The following is a 20,000-nucleotide window of genomic DNA, read 5'->3' on the forward strand; positions in this document are numbered from 1 at the left end:
TTGGAAGTGACGAGGACTCGAGGATAAAAAGGTTATGTTCGGGGAAAAGGGGTGGAAGAAGAAGATCGATAAAGAAAAAGTGTTTTGGTGGAGGCTGTTGGGTCGGAGCGTGCTCGATTGTTGCGCTGGTTCGTTCCTGGATTCGTCGTGTCTCGTGGCCTTGCTGTGCCTCGTGCCTCACCTCGGTTGGCTCTGGGGTTCTGCTGGCTCGGAGTACGGGGTCGAACGGGGGACGGACCTGCCTCCCTCTCCTGCTCGCATCTTGGCGCCAGAACTGGCTCCCTGGCGGCTGTGAGCGGACTCGGGCCGACACCAGGAGGTCGACATCAGGAGGTGCCTCCTGCCCCTGACGAGCGCAACGCCAGCTCGTCCGGTGCCAATCCAGGGACTGTTGCGTCTACACCACGGGCCAGCCTGACCACCAGGACGAGCTACGTTTTGTGTGTGTGTGTGTGTGTGTGTGTGTGTGTGTGTGTGTGTTTGTGTGTACCTGGCGCCTTCGAGGGTTTGAGATTTGTTTCGCCATTGGAATTGTTTGTGTTTTCCCCACGCCCGAACCCACACCACCATCCCGTCGAATCACCCCGGATCCCTCCTCTTGCCGAGTCTTATTATTATTTCTGGTTAGAGAAATAAACACTATTAACACAGTGAAAAGCTACTCGTGCCACCTTCCTCGTCCCGTTTGCTGTAGAGCGATTAAAACCGCCATCTTTGGGTTATAAAAAAATAAACCGCCTTCATCGTTTCGGCTGATTCTACGTTGGCAGGACTATTTAAGTCCCGTGGACGTCACAATACGTTTCTCGAAGTGGAACTCTGCGATCAAAGGTGTTGCTTTGTTGGTCCACTTCTTACGTTTGTTCAAGTCAAAGAGGCAGCCAATCACAACGGTCAACATGATCACCGACATCTTCCAGTTCATCTTATGGAAGAGGCGACAACAATCATCATTGGCAACGTTCATCTTGAGTCCGATGCATTGGTAATTCACAACCTCACTCATGGCAGGCAAGTGGACAAGTCCAGCACCCTGCGTCATCTCCACTGCAGCAGGCGAGAACGACTCTTCCCTGGTCTGGCGGGACGTGTGAACGTATCTGAAAAGGCACGGTTTTTTACCATGCATTTGAAGTGTTGTATTACAAATATATGTTCCAGAATAATGTCCACCTTACTTCCATCTGAAGAACAGTACACACATTGATGAGCAACACTGCCTGTGAAACACCAGGCTGATAGTTTATAGCTGGGTCAGGAATTAAACCCAGGCTAGACGACTTTGAAGCAAGTGTGCGTACCCTCTAGGCCATCATGTCAGCCCACAGAAGAGAAAGAATCAAGAATGCAATTAAGACAGTGCGGCAAACACATGATAAACAATTAAGGGAAAGATAAGGAAAGTGAACATCTCTCTGGCTATTCTCAGAGATCAGCCTCAACGCCGTCGAGTCTGGCAGTTCACTCGAGCAGATTGGCAGGTTCTGCAAGCAGAATCTCTCTTCAGTGCTGCTCTCCCATATCTCCTGCCCTTGATGTTAACTCTCCTTTTTTCACTAAAATGAGCGCAAAAAATATTGTGCATTACATACCTGTAGGTGAAATTAATACCACGTGACCAAGGGAATGGGGGATCTTTGTTAATTTGAAATTTTTTGTCACGGCCTCATAACGGACTTGAAGCATACTTGGCCAAGAACATTTCGGACACACCTGCCTTGAAGTACAGCTTTGTTTTCGCAAAGCAAGCACGTCGGATATGGCCAAGGATCGCAGCTGCCACATTCGATCCAAACCCGAACCAGGCAAAGGAGTTGGGTCTCTGAGCTGCGAGACCCCAACACTTGGAGATCCTGAAATGCTCAGATAAACTTGTAACATTTTAAAGCAATTAGTTTCCGAAACAAGATGATATTCAATATCCAAGATGGACAAAAATCCAACTTCTCACGGTTCAGGTAAACTCCGTTCGCTCGGATGGACTGATGTACCCTTTGCTGGCTTGGGTATGAATCTGGAATTTGTCCATGGTGCTGGTGACAGCTTTCAGACTCTTCACGAAGGACACCGTGAGATCTTTAACGACCACCAAGGAATGATGCCAGTCGAGACATCCGTTTAACGTCTATCCGAGGGATCGTACACACATTGACGAATCACCCTGCATGCGAAACACCGGAATGACAGTTTATGGCTGGGTTGGGATTCAAGCTCAGGTGAGACGGCTTAGAGGTGAGTGTGTATACCTGTGAGCCATGCTGTACAGGTAAACAAATATGGGTTTGCTGGGGGTGGGGGGGGGTGCAGCTGATGCACTACCCCTGTGGATTGGAGGAATAATTTGAGTGTACGGGCAACAACTCACCACCTCCTTGGGAAAGGCACTGTGAGATCGTCCAAGGGTTGGTGCACAAACATCGACATGTACGCCTTGCCTGCGAAACACCAGGATGGCAGTTTATCGCCGAGTCAAGATTCAAACTCTATATGGACAGTCTTTTCCACTGACAGCTCTGTCACAGAGGAAGACTCAGTAAACCAATTCGAGGTAGATTTAATCAGATTGCACACCAACATGTTCAGTGTCATTAACATTGTCACATTGGTGTGTCATGGTTCTTGTACACTCACTGACCCAATCACAGGAGCTGTTTTTTAATGTGTGGGTCATCGGTGATGATATCTATGTCTATCTATCCAAGTTGTTTCACCCTCACTTTGTTTTGGGGAATCCATTCAAAGGGAAGTTTCACTCGAACCAAGTTTGCATTTCCTTTGGTTAAAAACAATTAATCAAATTAGCACCACCTTTCCACCCAAGTCTCTCCATGAACCGGCTGACCCCGTCATTTTCTGCTTCCAGCCCCTTTAAGCTGACGTCAGACTTCGTTTTTGGACCGATGACGGTGAAACATTCGGTCCCAACGGATGGATGAATCTGTCTCCTCGAAGGCGACAATGTTTCCAAACACGGCCATCGTTAAGGGTTCCTGAACAATCAACAACCTCCGTCACTAATCTGTTGTTTCCTGGACAAACAAACGTGCCGACCATTCCAGTCTTCCACACTGAGGAAACATGCACATGATTCACCCTGAGGGAAGCCACAACCAAAGGGTTTTATTGCGCACGCTCCGCCCCCCCCCCGGTGACGTCAATCTTGGAACATTCTCGGATACGTGAATGTAAAACACTGGGCGGTGTATAAACACGGTTGGGTTTGATTTCTATCTTGAAAATGTTTAACGTGTGGTACATTGTTTATCTCTTTGTCGACCGGTGCGGTTACGGAGAGTGAGGAGAGAATTATAATAAATATGATGCAGACTCGGCGCATTTCAAAACACCGTTTGAGGAAACCGGAAGTGCGTAATAACGACGGTGTTGTTGCCACCAGGTGATCAGAGGCTGGATCAACACTTAATATTATTGTTGTTCAGGTTGGCTTCTGAGTTTTAATATTAATGTCATTATTATTCAGAATTTTAATTGTGTGGTAGTTTTTTCGAGGAACACGATCAATTGATGAGTTTTCCTGCTTCATCGGTCACGTGGTCCGGCGACGCGAATCTGCCGCTGGGAAACCGTGATTGTGTCGTGATCACGTGATTTACTTTCTCCACAACACTTCGGGCCCTCGACTCGGGTTCCTCACAGTCTCCTGCAGTCACCGCGATGCGCGATGATCCGGGAGGATTCACGATCGGTTCACCCGAGGATGAGGAGTCCGGACCCGGTACGTGACGTTCTCTCAGTGACGAGATCTTGTGGTTCCTGGATGTTTCCTTTTCACAGATTGTTCGTGTTTCAGATGGTGTTGTGAAGGTGAAGATCGAGTCCGAGTTCGTGGATGATTCGTTCCCTCCATACGAAGGTTTGGCCCACAAACTCATTCCCTCATTCATTCCTGATGAAACTCATTCCCTCCACCACCGAAGGTGAAGGATCACGATATCTCAAAGTTGTGGACGGATTCGGATGAACCTTGGTGGACACGTTGGTTGGGTTCGTGTAGTAAATCCCTGCCGTGGTTAATTGAATCACCTTGTTGTCCTTTTTTAATGAATGTGATTGTTAAACTGTTAAACGTTCCTGACACGTTTGTTTTTGTCCTTTTCTTTTTCCCAGATCTTGTTGTGAAAATGAAGATCAAATCTGAGTTTGTGGATGAATTGCCCTCTCAAGATGAAGGTCTGAACCTCAACGACATCGTCGTTGTACCATTTACAAGCAACGATTAATGTACATTCTGCGGAGGTTGTTGTCCAGACAGACGTTGTACTTACCTTCATGCCGTGTAGGTACTCGAACCCCAAGCTCGTTTAGAAACCGAATTTGTTTCGATTGTCGAGACGTTCACAGAGAACTTGCACGTGGCCGACGGGTGTGATCGAATCGATCGGTCACCGACATGAACTCCCATCCATGAAAATACCGAGTACGAGTACACTGAACGGATCAGAACACAACAGAACAAAAGGAGTTCAGCAGAGAGGGAAACACCAACAGCGGAGTTGAAGGGCAAGACAGTGGGTGGCAGACGAAAAATGGGTTTGAGGAGTAATTGGGTGGATAAGATGGACACAGAAGAAAACTCTCAGGAGGTAAAGTTTAAATTTGGAAGGAGGACAGGGTGGGGTGGGGGTTAACGAGGGTAAAAAAGATCATCGTTTTGGATGGGGGATGATTTGAGATGGTGGGGAACAGCTGTCTTCAAAACCTGGAGGGAAGAAGGAGATTGAAGAGAATCTCGAAGTTGGTTACACAGGTAAGGAAAAAAGAAGAACAAATGAGTGGACGTGAGCAGCAATCTTGGATTTAGGCAGTTCCACCAGAAGGTCAGGCCAGATTATATCTGTGACTTGCTGCAGATACCATGTAAACCTGTAATAACCTGTTTCACGGTCGGGTTGTCGGCGACAAAACCGTCTCTCCCACCAGGTTTTCTGGTGAGAGTTCCCTGAAAATATCTGCTGTTCTTCCTCCGCTCCTATCGGTTCTTCTGACCACGTGCTTGTCAAAGTAGACATCTCTCTGGCTGTTATTAGAGAACCAGCTCACCGCAGTCGAGTCTGGCATTTCACTCAGGCCGACTGGCAGGATCTTCAAGCAGCCATCAAACTTCTAGACTGGTCTCCTACCGCTATTTTCTCCAACATCAACTCGTCCTGGGAATTCTTTTAAAGAAACTTGCTCTCTCTCATGCACGGATTTATCCCCTCTCGTCTTCAGTTGTCAAACCCTTCCTCCCGCCCATGGTTCATTGAAGCTTGTGGCGAGGCAGTTGTCCTGAAACAACTTGCCTTTGCCTCATGGAAAGCAAACCCACCTCAGGGTAATCTCAGTTCCTTCCATAAAGGTCGGAATAAGTGTATCTACCCTCAGGAGAGCCAGAAAACAACATCTTTCTAAGCTCGTCTGAACTCTCAAACCTCTCTCCCTTCTCCAAATCCTGGTGGCGTCTCATCACATCTGCTTCTGGTGTATGTTCCCCCTCTATCCCCTCCCTCACCTCAAATGGCCGCACTGCTGATACCGCACGTGAAAAGGCGGAATGCTTAAACTCGGTGTTTCATCGAAATCCTGTGTCCGAAACCCATCGCATTCTGTGCCCACCTTACCCAGTCGCACCCAACTGACTCTGTATCTTCTTCTGACAAGGTGGATAGCTTGCTGTCAAACCTCGACTCAGATTCTGCAACCGGTCCAGACGGCATCAGCCCACGTGTCGTAAAAACCTTCTCCTCTGCTCTTGCTCATCCTCTCTCTGTTCTATTCACCCTCTCATTTGCTCAAGGTCATCTGCCATCTGCTTGGAAATCAGCAAACATCACTGCCCTGCATAAAAAATGTGCTGAAATAGATTCCTGCAACTACAGACCAATCAGCCTTCTCCCAATCATCAGCAACGTTATGGAATCCATTGTCGCTTCAGACATTAAATCCTTCCTCTTCTCCAATGGCTTGATTTCCAATCATCAATTTGGTTTCAGACCAGGTCACTCTTCCCTTTGTGTGCTGCTTCTTCTCTCCCAACAATGGAGGCAGGTCCTCTATGCCAGACATGAAATCAAACCCATGTCCCTCGACATATCTCGTGCTTTTGACACGGTCTGGCACCCTGCCCTGCTCACCAAACTCTCTTCCTATGGTATCCAAGGCCATCTCCACTCATGGCTCGCAGACTTCCTCTCCTGTCGCAGTCAACGTGTGGCTCTCAATGGAGTTCTTTCATCCCCTCTTCCTGTCCAGGCTGGAGTTCCTCAAGGCAGCGTTCTGGGCCCTGTTCTTTTTCTGGTTTTCATCAATGATCTCTCCGACTCTCTGGAAAATTCTCTTTATCTCTGTGCTGATGACTCCACCCTCTGCTGTACCATCTGTCATCTCTCAGACCAGAAAGCAGCAGCTTTTTCACTCTCTGCAGATCTGGGTAAAATCACAAACTTGTCCAACACATGAAACATGTCTTTCAATCCAGACAAATCTCACACTCTCACGATGTCTCTCACGTGCCCAACGCATGGGGGTTGGGGTTTGGAGTGGGGTGGGGTGGGTGCATGTCCAAACGTTGTTTGGAGGAGGATGCCGGAGAGAGCTCACCGACCAAGCCGGTTGCCCGAGGACAGGCGCTGCCACGCCAGGCCGTGAGGGGAGTAGACGTCGCGACCTGCCCACCGTCGTGCCACGAGGGTGCGGGTAAGACCCTTCGGTCTCGTGGGCCTGACCGTTCATCCAGGCTCCACATCACATTCGGTCCACGGACCTGTCTGCCACCCTTGTTTTTGGGGGTGGCTTTTCTTTGCTTTTTGTATAAATACATGTGGCGCCGTCTCGTAAGTAGACTTGTTTAAGTGACTGAGTGTGCGAATAAAACGCTTTATTCGGTGGTAATTCTTTTATCTGCTTGCTTTCACTGTACATACTGTAACGGTTGTGGAAATTTGCATTACACCATAAAGGGCCCTCAGGTGAGACACACACACACATACACACACATATACACACACATAACCTCACATACACATACACACACACATACACACACATACATACACACACACACACATAACCTCACACATACACAGACACATACACACACACATACATACACGCACACATACATACACACACATGCACACATTCACACACACACACACACACACACACACACACACACACACACACACATACACAGACACATACACACACACACACACACACATAACCTCACACATACATACACACATAACCTCACACATACACACACACATACACACATAAACATTCTGCTCTGCATAAACATTCTGCTCCATTCACCCCATCGTTAACCCGAGGTTATCTTCCGTGTGCTCGTAAGTCAGATCACATCATGTTCTTCATCCGTCATTACTCATGATATTTATGTTCGAGAAAACACAACCCGTTGTTTGCTGAGAAAAACATTAAGTGGGGGAGAAATGGGGGTGGGGAGGGTAGAGGAGGGAGGAGTAGAGAGAGGAGCGGCGTGGGGGAGAAGAGGAGGGGGAGGAGGGGAGGGTAGAGGAGGGAGCGTGAAGTGTGAGAAGAGGAGGGAGGGGGTAGAGAGAGGAGAGGCATGGAGGAGAAGAGGGGGGAGGAGGGGAGGGGGAAGGTTGATGGAGGAGGAAGAGGGGACGAGGGGAGGGCGAGGGTAGAGAGCGGAGGGAGGGGAGGAGAAGAAGAAGGGTAGGGTGGTGAGAGAGGAGGGGGGAGGGATGGGAGGCAGCCTTTTTCATTGCATAAAACCCCAATGTCGAACACGTCCTCAAATATTTCTCGGACACACATTCACCGATGTTTTTCACTCTTGGTACATGGATAATAAGTCATGGATTACATGTGAACGTCATTTTATTTCGAGATCAGATCCAAAATGGCCGACTGACAGCCATTGTGTCACTGAAATATGTCCCCAACCATTTCTCAGACTTGCTCGCTCTGATTCTATTCAAACTTGGCAAAAGTACATCACATGACGGCAAACACGTGTAACTCATTTTATTTTTCAATCCGATCAAAGATGGGCGACTGTGACTGTGACTGTGATTCACACCAGGGTAGAGTGACCTGGTCTGAATTCAAATTGATGATTGGAAATCAAGCCAATGGAGAAGAGGAAGGATTTAATATCTGAAGCGATGATGGATTCCATAACCTTGTTGATGATTGGGAGAAGGCTGATTGTTCTGTAGTTACAGGGATCTGTTTTTACACCTTTTTTATGCAGGGCGGTGATGTTTCCTGATTTCTCCGAGACCTTCAAAGTTCCCCGATATCCCGATATTGTTCCCCTTCAAACGACGGTGGTGGACATCCTTGATGGTGACTCTGCTTGTAGCATTCGTCACAGTTGTGTGAGGTGTTTGAAGTGTTGTTGCGGTTATGATGAGATGGTTGAAGCGTTGTAGTGGTTACGGTGAGGTCAGCGAGTTTGAATTGATGCAGGGATTTTTATATGGACATTGTGATTTTTATGGGAATGTTGTCGCATTATGGTTCGAGTACGGCGAAGGTCTGAGGTGATGGTCGGTTCTTTCAAGAATTGAATAACAGGACACAGACACAAACATTGATTTTTTAATGCAATACATGGTTATCGAGTTGGTATCAATGAGAGGGGCCATGAAATATTCTTCATCACATCGATTCAGCTTTCCCATTTTACCTCCATCACCGAAGGCGGAAGGACGTTGTTTTCACACCTGTGTGTGTCTCTCTGTCTGTGTGCAGGATATCTCAAAAAGTTGTGGACAAATTCCTCAAAAAGGAATTCGGACGAAACTTGGTGGACACTTTGGGTATGCGACAATGATGAACTGATTAGATTTTGGTGAAAATACGGATCCGGATCTGGATCCAGATAACAGAATTTTTCAATTTTTAAAGTGATTCTTCACCATTGAGAGGGGGACAAAAACGATATATATATATTTATATATTGAAAAATATATATATAAAAAAATATATATATATATGATATGTCGAAAAAATTTTGGACCCGATCTGTTCCACTGGATCAGGCATTGCGTGGCGGATGTACACGCGCTACCGAGTGTCATGCTAGTTTCGTGTGATTTCTCCTGTGGAGTTTCCATGGAGAGTCGTTCGATGTTTGGACAGTGTGCTGTCGTTTTCAATTTCAAGCAGGATTTTAAACTCTCCTCATTCAATTGGTTTCTCAGTGTGCTTTTTATGAAATCCATCGTTGAGATCACTTGCTCGCACAGGTAAGTCGATCCGAAGATGGGCAGAATGCCATATTCCTATCTCTTCACGTTACTCTAGGTTTCCCATGAAGAATTCTAAACTTCAAACACTATTTGGTCGTGTTTTTTTAAGATCATGCATTTCGGTCCATCTGTGTTGAAGTGCCAGGGTAGATCTGTGCCTTTCTAGATTTTCGAGTTTGGTTGTGAGGACACTTTTGCCTCCAAAGTGGTCAAAATCACTCAAATGACAGGTCGCTTGAAATGTATGGTTTAAAAAAATTTGATTATGTTATTTAAAACACCAGCTTTCTCAAATTTTAACACATGAAAGACCTTATCATTTCGAGCTTATTAGGTGTTCACTCGTTATTGTAGCATTTATATTTTTGGAGATATCATGGAAAATGTGTCCATTTTAGGCATCTGAAAAATAATGTTTTTTGCACATCCATGCTCAGAGGCCATTTTAAAATTATAATACTTACAGTCTTGAGCTTTGTACACAATACACTACACGAGTAGTCGAGTTGGCCTGCATAGTTTCTCCTTCCTCCACCATATCTCACATTATTTAACAGCCTCCTGAAAGTGGTCAAAATCACTCATATGACAGGTCGCCTGAAATGTATGGTTTTTTATTTATTTATTTTTTTATTTAAAATCCAACCTCTTAAATTTTAACACATGAAAGACCTCCTCATTTCGAGCTGAGGAAGTGTTCAGTCATTATTGTAGCATTTATACTTTTGGAGATATCATGGAAAATGTGTCCATTTTAGGTGTCTGAATATCATGTTTTTTGCACGTCCATGCTCAGAGGCCATTTTAAAATTAAAATACTTACAGTCTTGAGCTTTGTACACAATACACTACACGAGTAGTCGAGTTGGCCTGCATAGTTTCTCCTTCCTCCACCATATCTCACATTATTTAATAGCCTCCTGAAAGTGGTCAAAATTACTCATATGACAGGTCGCCTGAAATGTATGGTTTTTTTGAATTAATTTTTTTATTTAAAATCCAACCTCTTTTAAATTTTAACACATGAAAGAGCTCCTCATTTCGAGCTGAGAAAGTGTTCAGTCGTTATTGTAGCATTTATACTTTTGGAGATATCATGCAAAATGTGTCCATTTTAAGTGTCTGGAATGTCATGTTTTTTGCACGTCCATGCTCAGAGGCCATCTTGAAATTACAATACTTACAGTCTTGAGCTTTGTACACAATACACTACACGAGTAGTCGAGTTGGCCTGCATACTTTCTCCTTCCTCCACCATATCTCACATTATTTAACAGCCTCCTGAAAGTGGTCAAAATCACTCATATGACAGGTCACCTGAAATGTATGGTTTTTTTGAATTTATTTTTTATTTAAAATCCAACCTCTCTTAAATTTTAACACATGAAAGATCTCCTCATTTCGAGCTGAGGAAGTGTTCAGTCATTATTGTAGCATTTATACTTTTGGAGATATCATGGAAAATGTGTCCATTTTAGGTGTCTGAAAATCATGTTTTTTGCACGTCCATGCTCAGAGGCCATTTTGAAATTACAATACTTACAGTCTTGAGCTTTGTACACAATACACTACACGAGTAGTCGAGTTGGCCTGCATACTTTCTCCTTCCTCCACCATATCTCACATTATTTAACAGCCTCCTGAAAGTGGTCAAAATCACTCATATGACAGGTCGCCTGAAATGTATGGTTTTTTTTAATTTATTTTTTTATTTAAAATCCAACCTCTCTTAAATTTTAACACATGAAAGATCTCCTCATTTCGAGCTGAGGAAGTGTTCAGTCATTATTGTAGCATTTATACTTTTGGAGATATCATGGAAAATGTGTCCATTTTAGGTGTCTGAAAATCATGTTTTTTGCACGTCCATGCTCAGAGGCCATTTTGAAATTAAAATACTTACAGTCGTGATCTTTTTACACAATACACTACACGAGTAGTCGAGTTGGCCTGCATAGTTTCAGCTTCCTCCCATTTCTAACACGATTTAACAGCCTCCTGAAAGTGGTCAAAATCACTCGTATGACAGGGCGCTCATAATGCATGGATTTTTTTAATTAATTTTTTTATTCAAAGTGTAACCTCTCCTAAATTTTATCACATGAAAGATTTCCTCATTTCGAGCTGAGGAAGTGTTCAGTCATTATTGTTGCATTTATACTTTTGGAGATATCATGGAAAATGTGTCCATTTTAGGTGTCTGAAAATCTGGATCACGATTGTGGATTTTATTCCAATGACTGCGCATAATACACTTGCATGTTGATCCTGCTCTGCACTTCTTGTTCAACAGGACCAGGAGAAACCAACGGCGTGGAGATGCACCAGGACTGCAGGAAAAAGGTTTCTTCACACAGCCGTCTTTTCCCAAGATGTCTCAACACGTGAGCCACATTCTGCACCTGAGCTCCCGGTATGAAGGATACAATTCCATCAGCAACCTGGTGGGTCCACCTCTCATATTTTCCCTTCCCGGGTCCTTCATGCACGTGACCGTGCCGAGAACATACGGGGCATGGTGTGACCACTTGTCCCGATGTACACCCCGACGTTGTCCCAAGAATCCCGAGTGGTTTAAAAGCCAGGATTTCATCGAGTTACTTTTCGATGAGCCAGTCTTCCCGACCAGACCGATCGATCTTGGTGTCGTTCCCCCTGGATATGTGGTTCGGATTCTGGCCAGGTCCTGGGATGAAGGTGAAGAGTCTGCTGTGTACAGGTACCAATGACCCTTTTGGTTTAAATCTCCAACGAGTTTTAAAGTCTTTATGCTCATGAGTCCAAAAGGGACGAAATGACAAATTTTCGTTTGTTTTGTGAGTATGTTGAGCCTCTGACTGGTTTTACATGATGACAATGGGATTTCAAAAACATCTTCATTATCTAAATGGATTAGTTACCTTTTTGTAGCCATGTTTTTTTCACCAGGTTAGTTACCTCGTATTGTATGACATGAGCCACACCCTAATACACAATGTCTTCTTCATGGTAAAATCAAAAGGATGCTCCTCAAAATGTTTCCGTTGGTGATGAACGATGCAGGTGGCGGACGCTGTGGTCCGGCTCTGTGGACACCAATCTTCCACTGAACGACCCTTTCACGTTTTCCCCAACGATACAACCACCGGGTTTTGCGACGAACATCCTCCGTCTGGAGTTCAATTGCTCCCTGAGCGCTTACCCCATGGAACTGGCCGCTGTTGTTCTGTACGGTGTCCCGGTGGACATTATGCAACCGAAGAAGAGCAAGAATGAAGATGTTGCTGAGTCAGACAGACTTCGGCAGAAACAAAACAGGATGGAAAGAAAGAGGAGACGAGATCTGGTCAAACAGATGGAGGAAGAAAGGAGGGCAAACAAAGAGGAAGGGAAGCTTTCCCCCTTCAATAAAAATGGATATTTTGACATTTTACCTTTTGAGGTGAGTATGTGAACCCCTACTATGTATGTTTGATGAGTGTGAGTATGTGAACCCCTACTATGTATGTTTGATGAGTGTGAGTATGTGAACCCCTACTATGTATGTTTGATGAGTGTGAGTATGTGAACCCCTTCTATGTATGTTTGACAAGTGTGAGTATGTGAACCCCTACTATGTATGTTTGACGAGTGTTAGTATGTAAACCCCTACTATGTATGTTTGATGAGTGTGAGTATGTGAACCCCTACTATGTATGTTTGATGAGTGTGAGTATGTGAACCCCTACTATGTATGCTTGATTAGTGTGAGTATGTGAACCCCCACTTTGTTTGTTTGATGAGTGTGAGTATGTGAACCCCTACTATGTATGTTTGATGAGTGTGAGTATGTGAACCCCTACTATGTATGTTTGATGAGTGTGAGTATGTGAACCCCTACTATGTATGTTTGATGAGTGTGAGAATGTGAACCCCTACTATGTATGTTTGATGAGTGTGAGAATGTGAACCCCTACTATGTATGTTTGATGAGTGTGAGTATGTGAACCCCTACTATGTGTGTTTGATGAGTGTGAGTATGTGAACCCCGATAATGTGTGTTTCATGAGTGAGTATGTGAACCCCCACTATGTATGTTTGATGAGTGTGAGAATGTGAACCCCTACTATGTATGTTTGATGAGTGTGAGTATGTGAACCCCTACTATGTATGTTTGATCAGTGTGAGTATGTGAATCTTTTCTTCTTCTTTTCTGACTTGCTTTTCCAGATCACATCATCTCATTGTTTGGCTTCAGAATGGTTTCAGACGAGAGTGTCAACAATGAAATGGCTGTCCAATTCTGTTTGTGTTTGGAAGTCCTTGATGGCTTCACTTGTGGTAACCTGGGTTGTTTTGAGGATTACTAGTGTTTCATTTGATGGACATCCTTGACTATCTGGACAGTGACAGCGAGTCAGGTTGATGCACTGATAATTCAATCGATTTTTTTTTGTTGCTTCCTTACTTCCACGACAGATTATAGAAATTATTTTACAGGGGGGGGGCGGTGTGGCCCCGCCTCCAATAGCATCCTGATCCGGGAATTTGCATATCGGCGCCTCCTGCCGGCTATAAAGGCACGAGAATTACCAGGTCGAGTGAAGTTGCTTTTGGAGACAAGGAGCGTCGCGTTGGTGGAGTTGAGTCGAGTGCGTGCGGTGGAGCTGTGGGCGGCTGGTCGGGGCAGGGGAGCTCGGGTCCGAGGCCAGGAGGACGGCAGTCGGTGACGAGGCTGCGGTGTGGGGGATCGCTCGTCTCGTCGCGGGACCCAATTCAGCCAGCCACTCCCCGCCCCCAGGGCATCAACAATTTTCCCCTTCCCCCGCGCTGAGATAGTGCAAAATGTGGCCCCGTTCCTCCCCCACCCCAAATGTGCCAACAAGCACGCCAGGGGCCCGGAGTCGGGGCACAGCGGCGAGGACACCTTGCGGCTTGCCTGCCAACGCGTCACGAGGACGCGGGTAAGACCTCCCCGGTCTCGCGGACATGGCCGCTCCTCCAGGCCCCGCGCACATCTGGCCTCCAGGCCTGTCTGCCTCCTTCTCTGTGAGGGTGGCTTCTTTCTTTTGCTTTTGTGTGAATGTGTGTTGGCACCGTCTGTGAAGTTGAACTCTTTAAGTGTTGCCGTGTGTATGCGTTTGCCGGTTGTATTTCCTTTGCTTTCTATGTGCATTTTGATTATTGTGGCTGTATATACATGCTTTCCGTGTGCCGTGGAATAAAATGCTAGCATGTTGAACTGTGCCCGTTTCGCTTCGTCTCCTTCCTTTTCATTGACTCTCCATCCTGCTTCACGTAAGGGGTTCGGAGTGGGTGCAACATCCCGTAAGTACTCGGAACCGTCAAGGCCGACGATAACACCGCTCGGTTATCACTGCAGCACGGAACGGACCGCTTAAGCGGTTCGTGTCTGGAGTCGGCCTGTGGCGTGGTACGATCGCCCGGTCGACCACTCGCGCAGGTACTTAGGTACATCGAATTTGGCAAGCAACCCTATCCTGCATGTGTGGGCAATTGGCACGATCGTGGTGAGGTTAAACCCCACCCGTGACTCGCGCCTGGCGTTGTTCCAAGAGGGTCACGACAGAATTGTCCGTCCGGTGGGCGACATACCGCGATTCGAGTTACGTGGCCGTTTGCACGCCGGCGGGCGCGGGTCGCAACAATATGTTATGCGCTACCGTGTACCGCAAATACCTGCGATCTTCCCGGGACTGCACAACCCCATAGAAATGAGAACCAAGTTCTTCGTCCCCAAACCAACGATTGAGGTTGTGCACCCGAGGTGTTGCGTGACTGTGCACCACGGTCGGATGGATTCATCACCTGCAACGAAGGACCACCGCCCACCGATACGCCAGGCCAGAAGAAGCCTGGGTCACTGGAGCTCCAAACAGGGATTCCTGCAATTCCTGCAGCACTGACACACCTGCACCTGCCCAGGTGTGACACACCATTACTGTCAGTTACAACTGACATTCCCAATTGAATGAAGCGTTTGCTCCGGTTTATGCGCAATGCCAATCCCGACGGTCCGTTCATCCCCCCCCCCCACAGGATTGTTATCGGGACGAGAACAAGACATTCACGATCTTTAAGGGCCTGCTCACCTCGTGATGTCATCCTGGTAAACAACCACTTGATGGTTTGGTCGATGATTTACATTGAAGGTTTTTATTTATTTATTTAACTTGTGAACACAAGATCAAACCAGGAAAGTGACAATGGGGTCACAGATTTGATACAAAAGCAACGGATGAACGAACTGTAAAAGAGGTGACAATGGGGTGAGAAAAGATCGCGGATTGGGAGGGGGTTACCATGAGTTGGTGGTGCACTGCCTGCTTGAATCCCTGAAGGAATTGAACGGTCTCAGGAAGGTAGTTCCACAAACGGGAGAAAAGAGGAAACAAGGAGTTGAGGAGTGCGGTAAATCTGGAATTTGTGATAAACAGGAAAGGGATAGTGGAACAACCCGTGTGTCTGGGAGAAGCTGGACACGGTCCTCCGAGCTATTCAGTGAGTGTATCATCACAAGCTCATCTTGTCTTCTTTTGTCTTTGGCACAGGAGGAGTCCTTTCGGCCCATCATGCCTGCACTGCACCAACCCCAGTGTCGTCAGCCATCCATGTACAAGCTTCCGTTACCATGGATACAAGCCTCTATCTCCAAAACCCTTTTTCTCCAATATATCCAGGTACTGATATAAATCCCGTTTAAACTTAAACCTAATTAAAGTCACGTGACCGGTCTTTGCGAACGAGCTTTGCGATCCCCGTTACGAGTCAGGAGCGGAACCTTGCCGCCAAATTTCAGCCAGATCGGCCCAGCAGTTTCGCCGGATGAGTCGAAAGGAGACGGATGGACAGAAGGTGAACGATGACAATATCTGATGTGGAATTCCAATTCCCAATAAGCGCTCAAGGCTGCAGGTTAGCATCATTGGCTGAGAGTGTGGATGCGCCGCTGTTGCAGTGCCCTCTGCTGATTGGGGCAAGAATTTGTAATGTGGCCATGGTGCCGGCGTGGCTAATGTGGCCACACACACACACACACACACACACACACACACACACACACACACACACACACACACACACACACACCAACTTAGAAGGTCCCCACCATTTCTCAGACACCAACATCGACTTTGTATCCCTCGTGTCTGAAGTCACTGGATATAAACGAAAAAGCAATCTTTCAACCAAACACAGATGTGAAACTAGAGACTTCATGGAACACCTTACCTGCGCAGTCTTCAGAAACAAGGACATGGGCGTGGTCTACTAGCAGAAAATTTGATTGGTTGTGATGACGTAAAATGAAGGAACATTTTATCCAAGTCCTGCTAAATGGAAGGGGTTTTGAAAGTGCCAACAAGGCGATTTGTGTTCTCCAGTGTTTAATCACATGATTGAATGGAAATAAAATTAAGATTTTAAAGTTTGTAGGAAAAATAAATCCCAGAAGTTTACCGCTGTTGATGCAGCGTCTTTTACACCACCTTATTGCAAAACCCCCGATGAATCACTCGCAGAGAATGAACTTGAACCTCATGGAAGTTCCTCGTGCGAGCACGGTCGGTTTGGGTGATTTATTTAATGGACATCCATAATTATTGGAAAGACGATGCTGTGCTTCATTGCCAACAAAGTAATGGCTATCAACTGTTCGACAAAGGACGTCATCGTGATGTGAAAATACACAAAGCTTTGTGCCATTAATTATTTACATGGGAGCCAAATGGACCGGGTAGACCACCCTGAGGGAGACACCTGATCGGATCTGGGTGTTCGTTAACAGCGATGGGAAGGAGATATCTGGGGCTTGTGAATGCACGGGATAATTTAACCCTAAATAGGCATTTTTTTATTTAACAAAAGGTTAAAAAAAATCAAAATCATGGAGAAAATCAAGAAACCAAAGAGCCAGAAATCAAAACAATAATCAAAACAAGTCAATGAACCAGGGAAAAGAAAGCAGAAACGAAGAATCAAGAAACTGAGGCAGAATGCATGAAACTAAATCAATCATACAGAAACAGTGAATCAAAACAAGAGTTTGGCCACAAATACAGGAAGAAGTCAAGGAAGAATAAATCAACAGCAAAAATTATCGTCCTTCTTGACTTGTGCCGATGTACTCTGCCACCCCTCGAGGGGCTTCAAAAGTGAGGGGTGGGAAGTGTCTCCTGGAGAAGCGAGAGCGCGAACAATGGGGGGGGGGGATTGACTGGGTGAACCCCGGCGTTACCCCAGACCTGGATGGGCCGCCTGATGCACGGGCGGCTTTGTGCCCCACAGGTACCTTTTCCTTGGTTCGTTTGAAGGTTTTTCCCTGTGGGGCCTTGCCCAGGGGAGCCTTTCCTTTGATCCAGGCCCTCCTGAACTTTCGCACTGTCCATTCATCCCAAGTGCCAATATCTTCAAAGTCGGAGGAGGAACATTTGCTCTCTGTTTCAGGCACCAGAGTCCTTTGAACAGAGGTTTCTTCAAACAAACCCGTCACCAGATCATCCACTTCTTCCATATAGTCCTCCCCTCTCACATCAGTGGGCCTAGCACACGATGTAACCACATCCATCTCCTCTACTGCAGGAGGCGGGAGAACTGTGGCCTCCTCCTCATTCTCCTCTACCTTTCTCTCCTCATTTTCCTCCATCCTTCCGTCGTCCTCCTTTACTGTGGTTGGGTGACGGGGGGGGGGGGAGGAGAGGACACATCAGGCACAATAACCATCAGCCCCGCACTTGCCCCAGGGGCAACACCCCTACTTCCACCCGCAGAGGCATGCATTCTGCAAGCATAGCTCCACGGGCAGGAGCGGTAAGTGTGTCTCGTTCCACCACAGTGAATGCAACAACGTACATGGTTTTCACAACGCTCTATTAAATGTCCCAACTCGCCACACTGAGTGCAAACATCCACACCACACCAGGTAACCAAGTAGCCAAGATGTAATTTTCAGCTGTCCTGCATAAAACACTTGACCCTGGTCCATCCTAACCATCATCCCGTTCAGAATATGGGAGACCATGTCATCCTCCCTCGTCCGCGGCTTGACTTGGGACTGCTGAGTTCAAGTCCAAATACCGAAGCTGTTCCGGACAAGCCATATTGGCCATGGGATATGATATACCGAATGAGCCACACCAGGACATCATAGTCACTTTGGCTTTCGTTATACAGGCAGATGGTCAAGACTCTCTCCTGGGTTTCTGAGAGAGAACTCGACCGCCCAGTCTGCCAGAATCCCAGCAGACTGTGTGGTCGCCAACTGGCGACAGAACTCGGCAGATCCCTGCCCTGTCTGTAATGACACGTCAAACCCTCGGGCGAGGGAGATCAGGCAGAAAAAAATGCAGCACACCCAACAAAACCTCCGGACCAAAAGCCTCGCCGGCAGGAATGGCTCCTTCCTTCGTAAACTGAAATCGAACACAATTGTGGTGCCAACTCGTTATACCAGGGAGAAGGGGCCAACACTCGGGATGAAGGGGGGAAGGGGGAGGGAGGTCCCTTCCTGCCTTGTAGGCAAGGCCCCCCCCCAGACAGGAGGAAGGCTAGGGAAAAGCAGGAAGATAAAACACGAACAAAAACGCAGGACAAACAAGACAGAAAGGAAAAGAGAAACAAATGGACGAGACGGGGAAACACAAAGAGAACACAATGAGGTAAACAGGCAGCTCAAGGTAAGAGAACTCCTCCCTCACAGCCATGCTCACCAAAATTACAGGCCACCAGGCCGTGCAGTAGAAAATGTATAAATGGAGTTTGGTCTCGACGTGCGTGCGTGCGTGTGTGCGTCTGTCCGTCAACAAGTGTCCCAGAGGGTGCTCCACTAATCAAGCAATAATGGTTCCCCCTTGGCAATCGGCAGTGCACAACATGCATGTACACATGTAGCATAGCAACACACACATACACGCACATTCATACACATACATACACATAAACACATACACAAAAACACACACATACATACACATACACACATATACATACACATACACACATACATACTGTTGTGGTTGAGGAAATTCGCAAACCACCATTCAGGTCCCGTAGGTGAGATATCTCTGTAAGTACATGTGTGGTTAGCCCCAAACCCGTTGTTTAGAGGGAATAAATGTCATTCATTCGGGCTGCGACCCTTTAAGATAGCCGTTTTTCTGTTCTATCTTTATTTTGAACCAACCACGTCTCAACCGCCATCACACAACAACCACCAACCGCAACGCCGCTTCACAACAACGCCAACAGCCACGGCCTTTACCTTCACAACCCGCTCTCGCAACCATTGCATCACCGCCATTCCAAGCGTCGCCATGGCCATCACCGCCACAATAAACCCTCCACCACCTTCGCCTCTCCTTCTGCGGCCATTCCCGCACCGCTTTTGAACGCTGAGTGTCAGGCTGTCCTGGCCTCGTGGGGGACGCGCGCCGAGCCTCGGGTGCAAAAAGCGGCCTTTCCGAGGGGAATTCAGTCGCGCTGTCGAGGCGAAGCCTCGGTGAATTACACACATCGGCTCGGACGGGACGAAGCCGAGCTGTCGAAGCGAAGCATCGGTGAATTACACACATCGGCTCGGACGGGACGAAGCCGCGCTGTCGATGCGAAGCATCGGTGAATTACACACATCGGCTCGGACGGGACGAAGCCGAGCTGTCGATGCGAAGCCTCGGTGAATTACACACATCGGCTCGGCGGGTTTAAAGGTCGCGCTGTCGAGGCGAAGCCTCGGTGAATTACACACATCGGCTCGGCCGGGACGAAGCCGCGCTGTTG

At 46.8% G+C, this 20,000-nt stretch overlaps 1 protein-coding gene across 13 annotated transcripts in view; it reads left to right on the forward strand.

The window, feature by feature from the left end:
* Window positions 1–14,453, forward strand: part of LOC147007935 (F-box/LRR-repeat protein 4-like) — a 17,863-nt gene extending 3,410 nt beyond the window's left edge. Inside the window, exons 2-9 of one of the 13 annotated variants that reach the window (XM_085866045.1) lie at window positions 3,501–3,736; window positions 3,812–3,874; window positions 4,129–4,191; window positions 8,246–8,340; window positions 8,749–8,816; window positions 11,542–11,967; window positions 12,291–12,669; window positions 13,437–14,453. In XM_085866045.1, the coding sequence (XP_085722171.1) occupies window positions 8,338–8,340; window positions 8,749–8,816; window positions 11,542–11,967; window positions 12,291–12,669; window positions 13,437–13,601 (1,041 nt within the window). In that variant the 5' untranslated portion in view covers window positions 3,501–3,736; window positions 3,812–3,874; window positions 4,129–4,191; window positions 8,246–8,337 and the 3' untranslated portion in view covers window positions 13,602–14,453. The other 12 variants (XM_085866046.1, XM_085866052.1, XM_085866049.1 and 9 more) reach the window with 12 other exon arrangements.
* Window positions 14,454–20,000: the final 5,547 nt, after the last annotated feature.

Source organism: Eptatretus burgeri, chromosome 23 (genome assembly GCF_056783735.1).
Source record: "Eptatretus burgeri isolate ZD-2024b chromosome 23, Ebu_testis_v1, whole genome shotgun sequence".
NCBI classification, from domain to species: domain Eukaryota; kingdom Metazoa; phylum Chordata; class Myxini; order Myxiniformes; family Myxinidae; genus Eptatretus; species Eptatretus burgeri.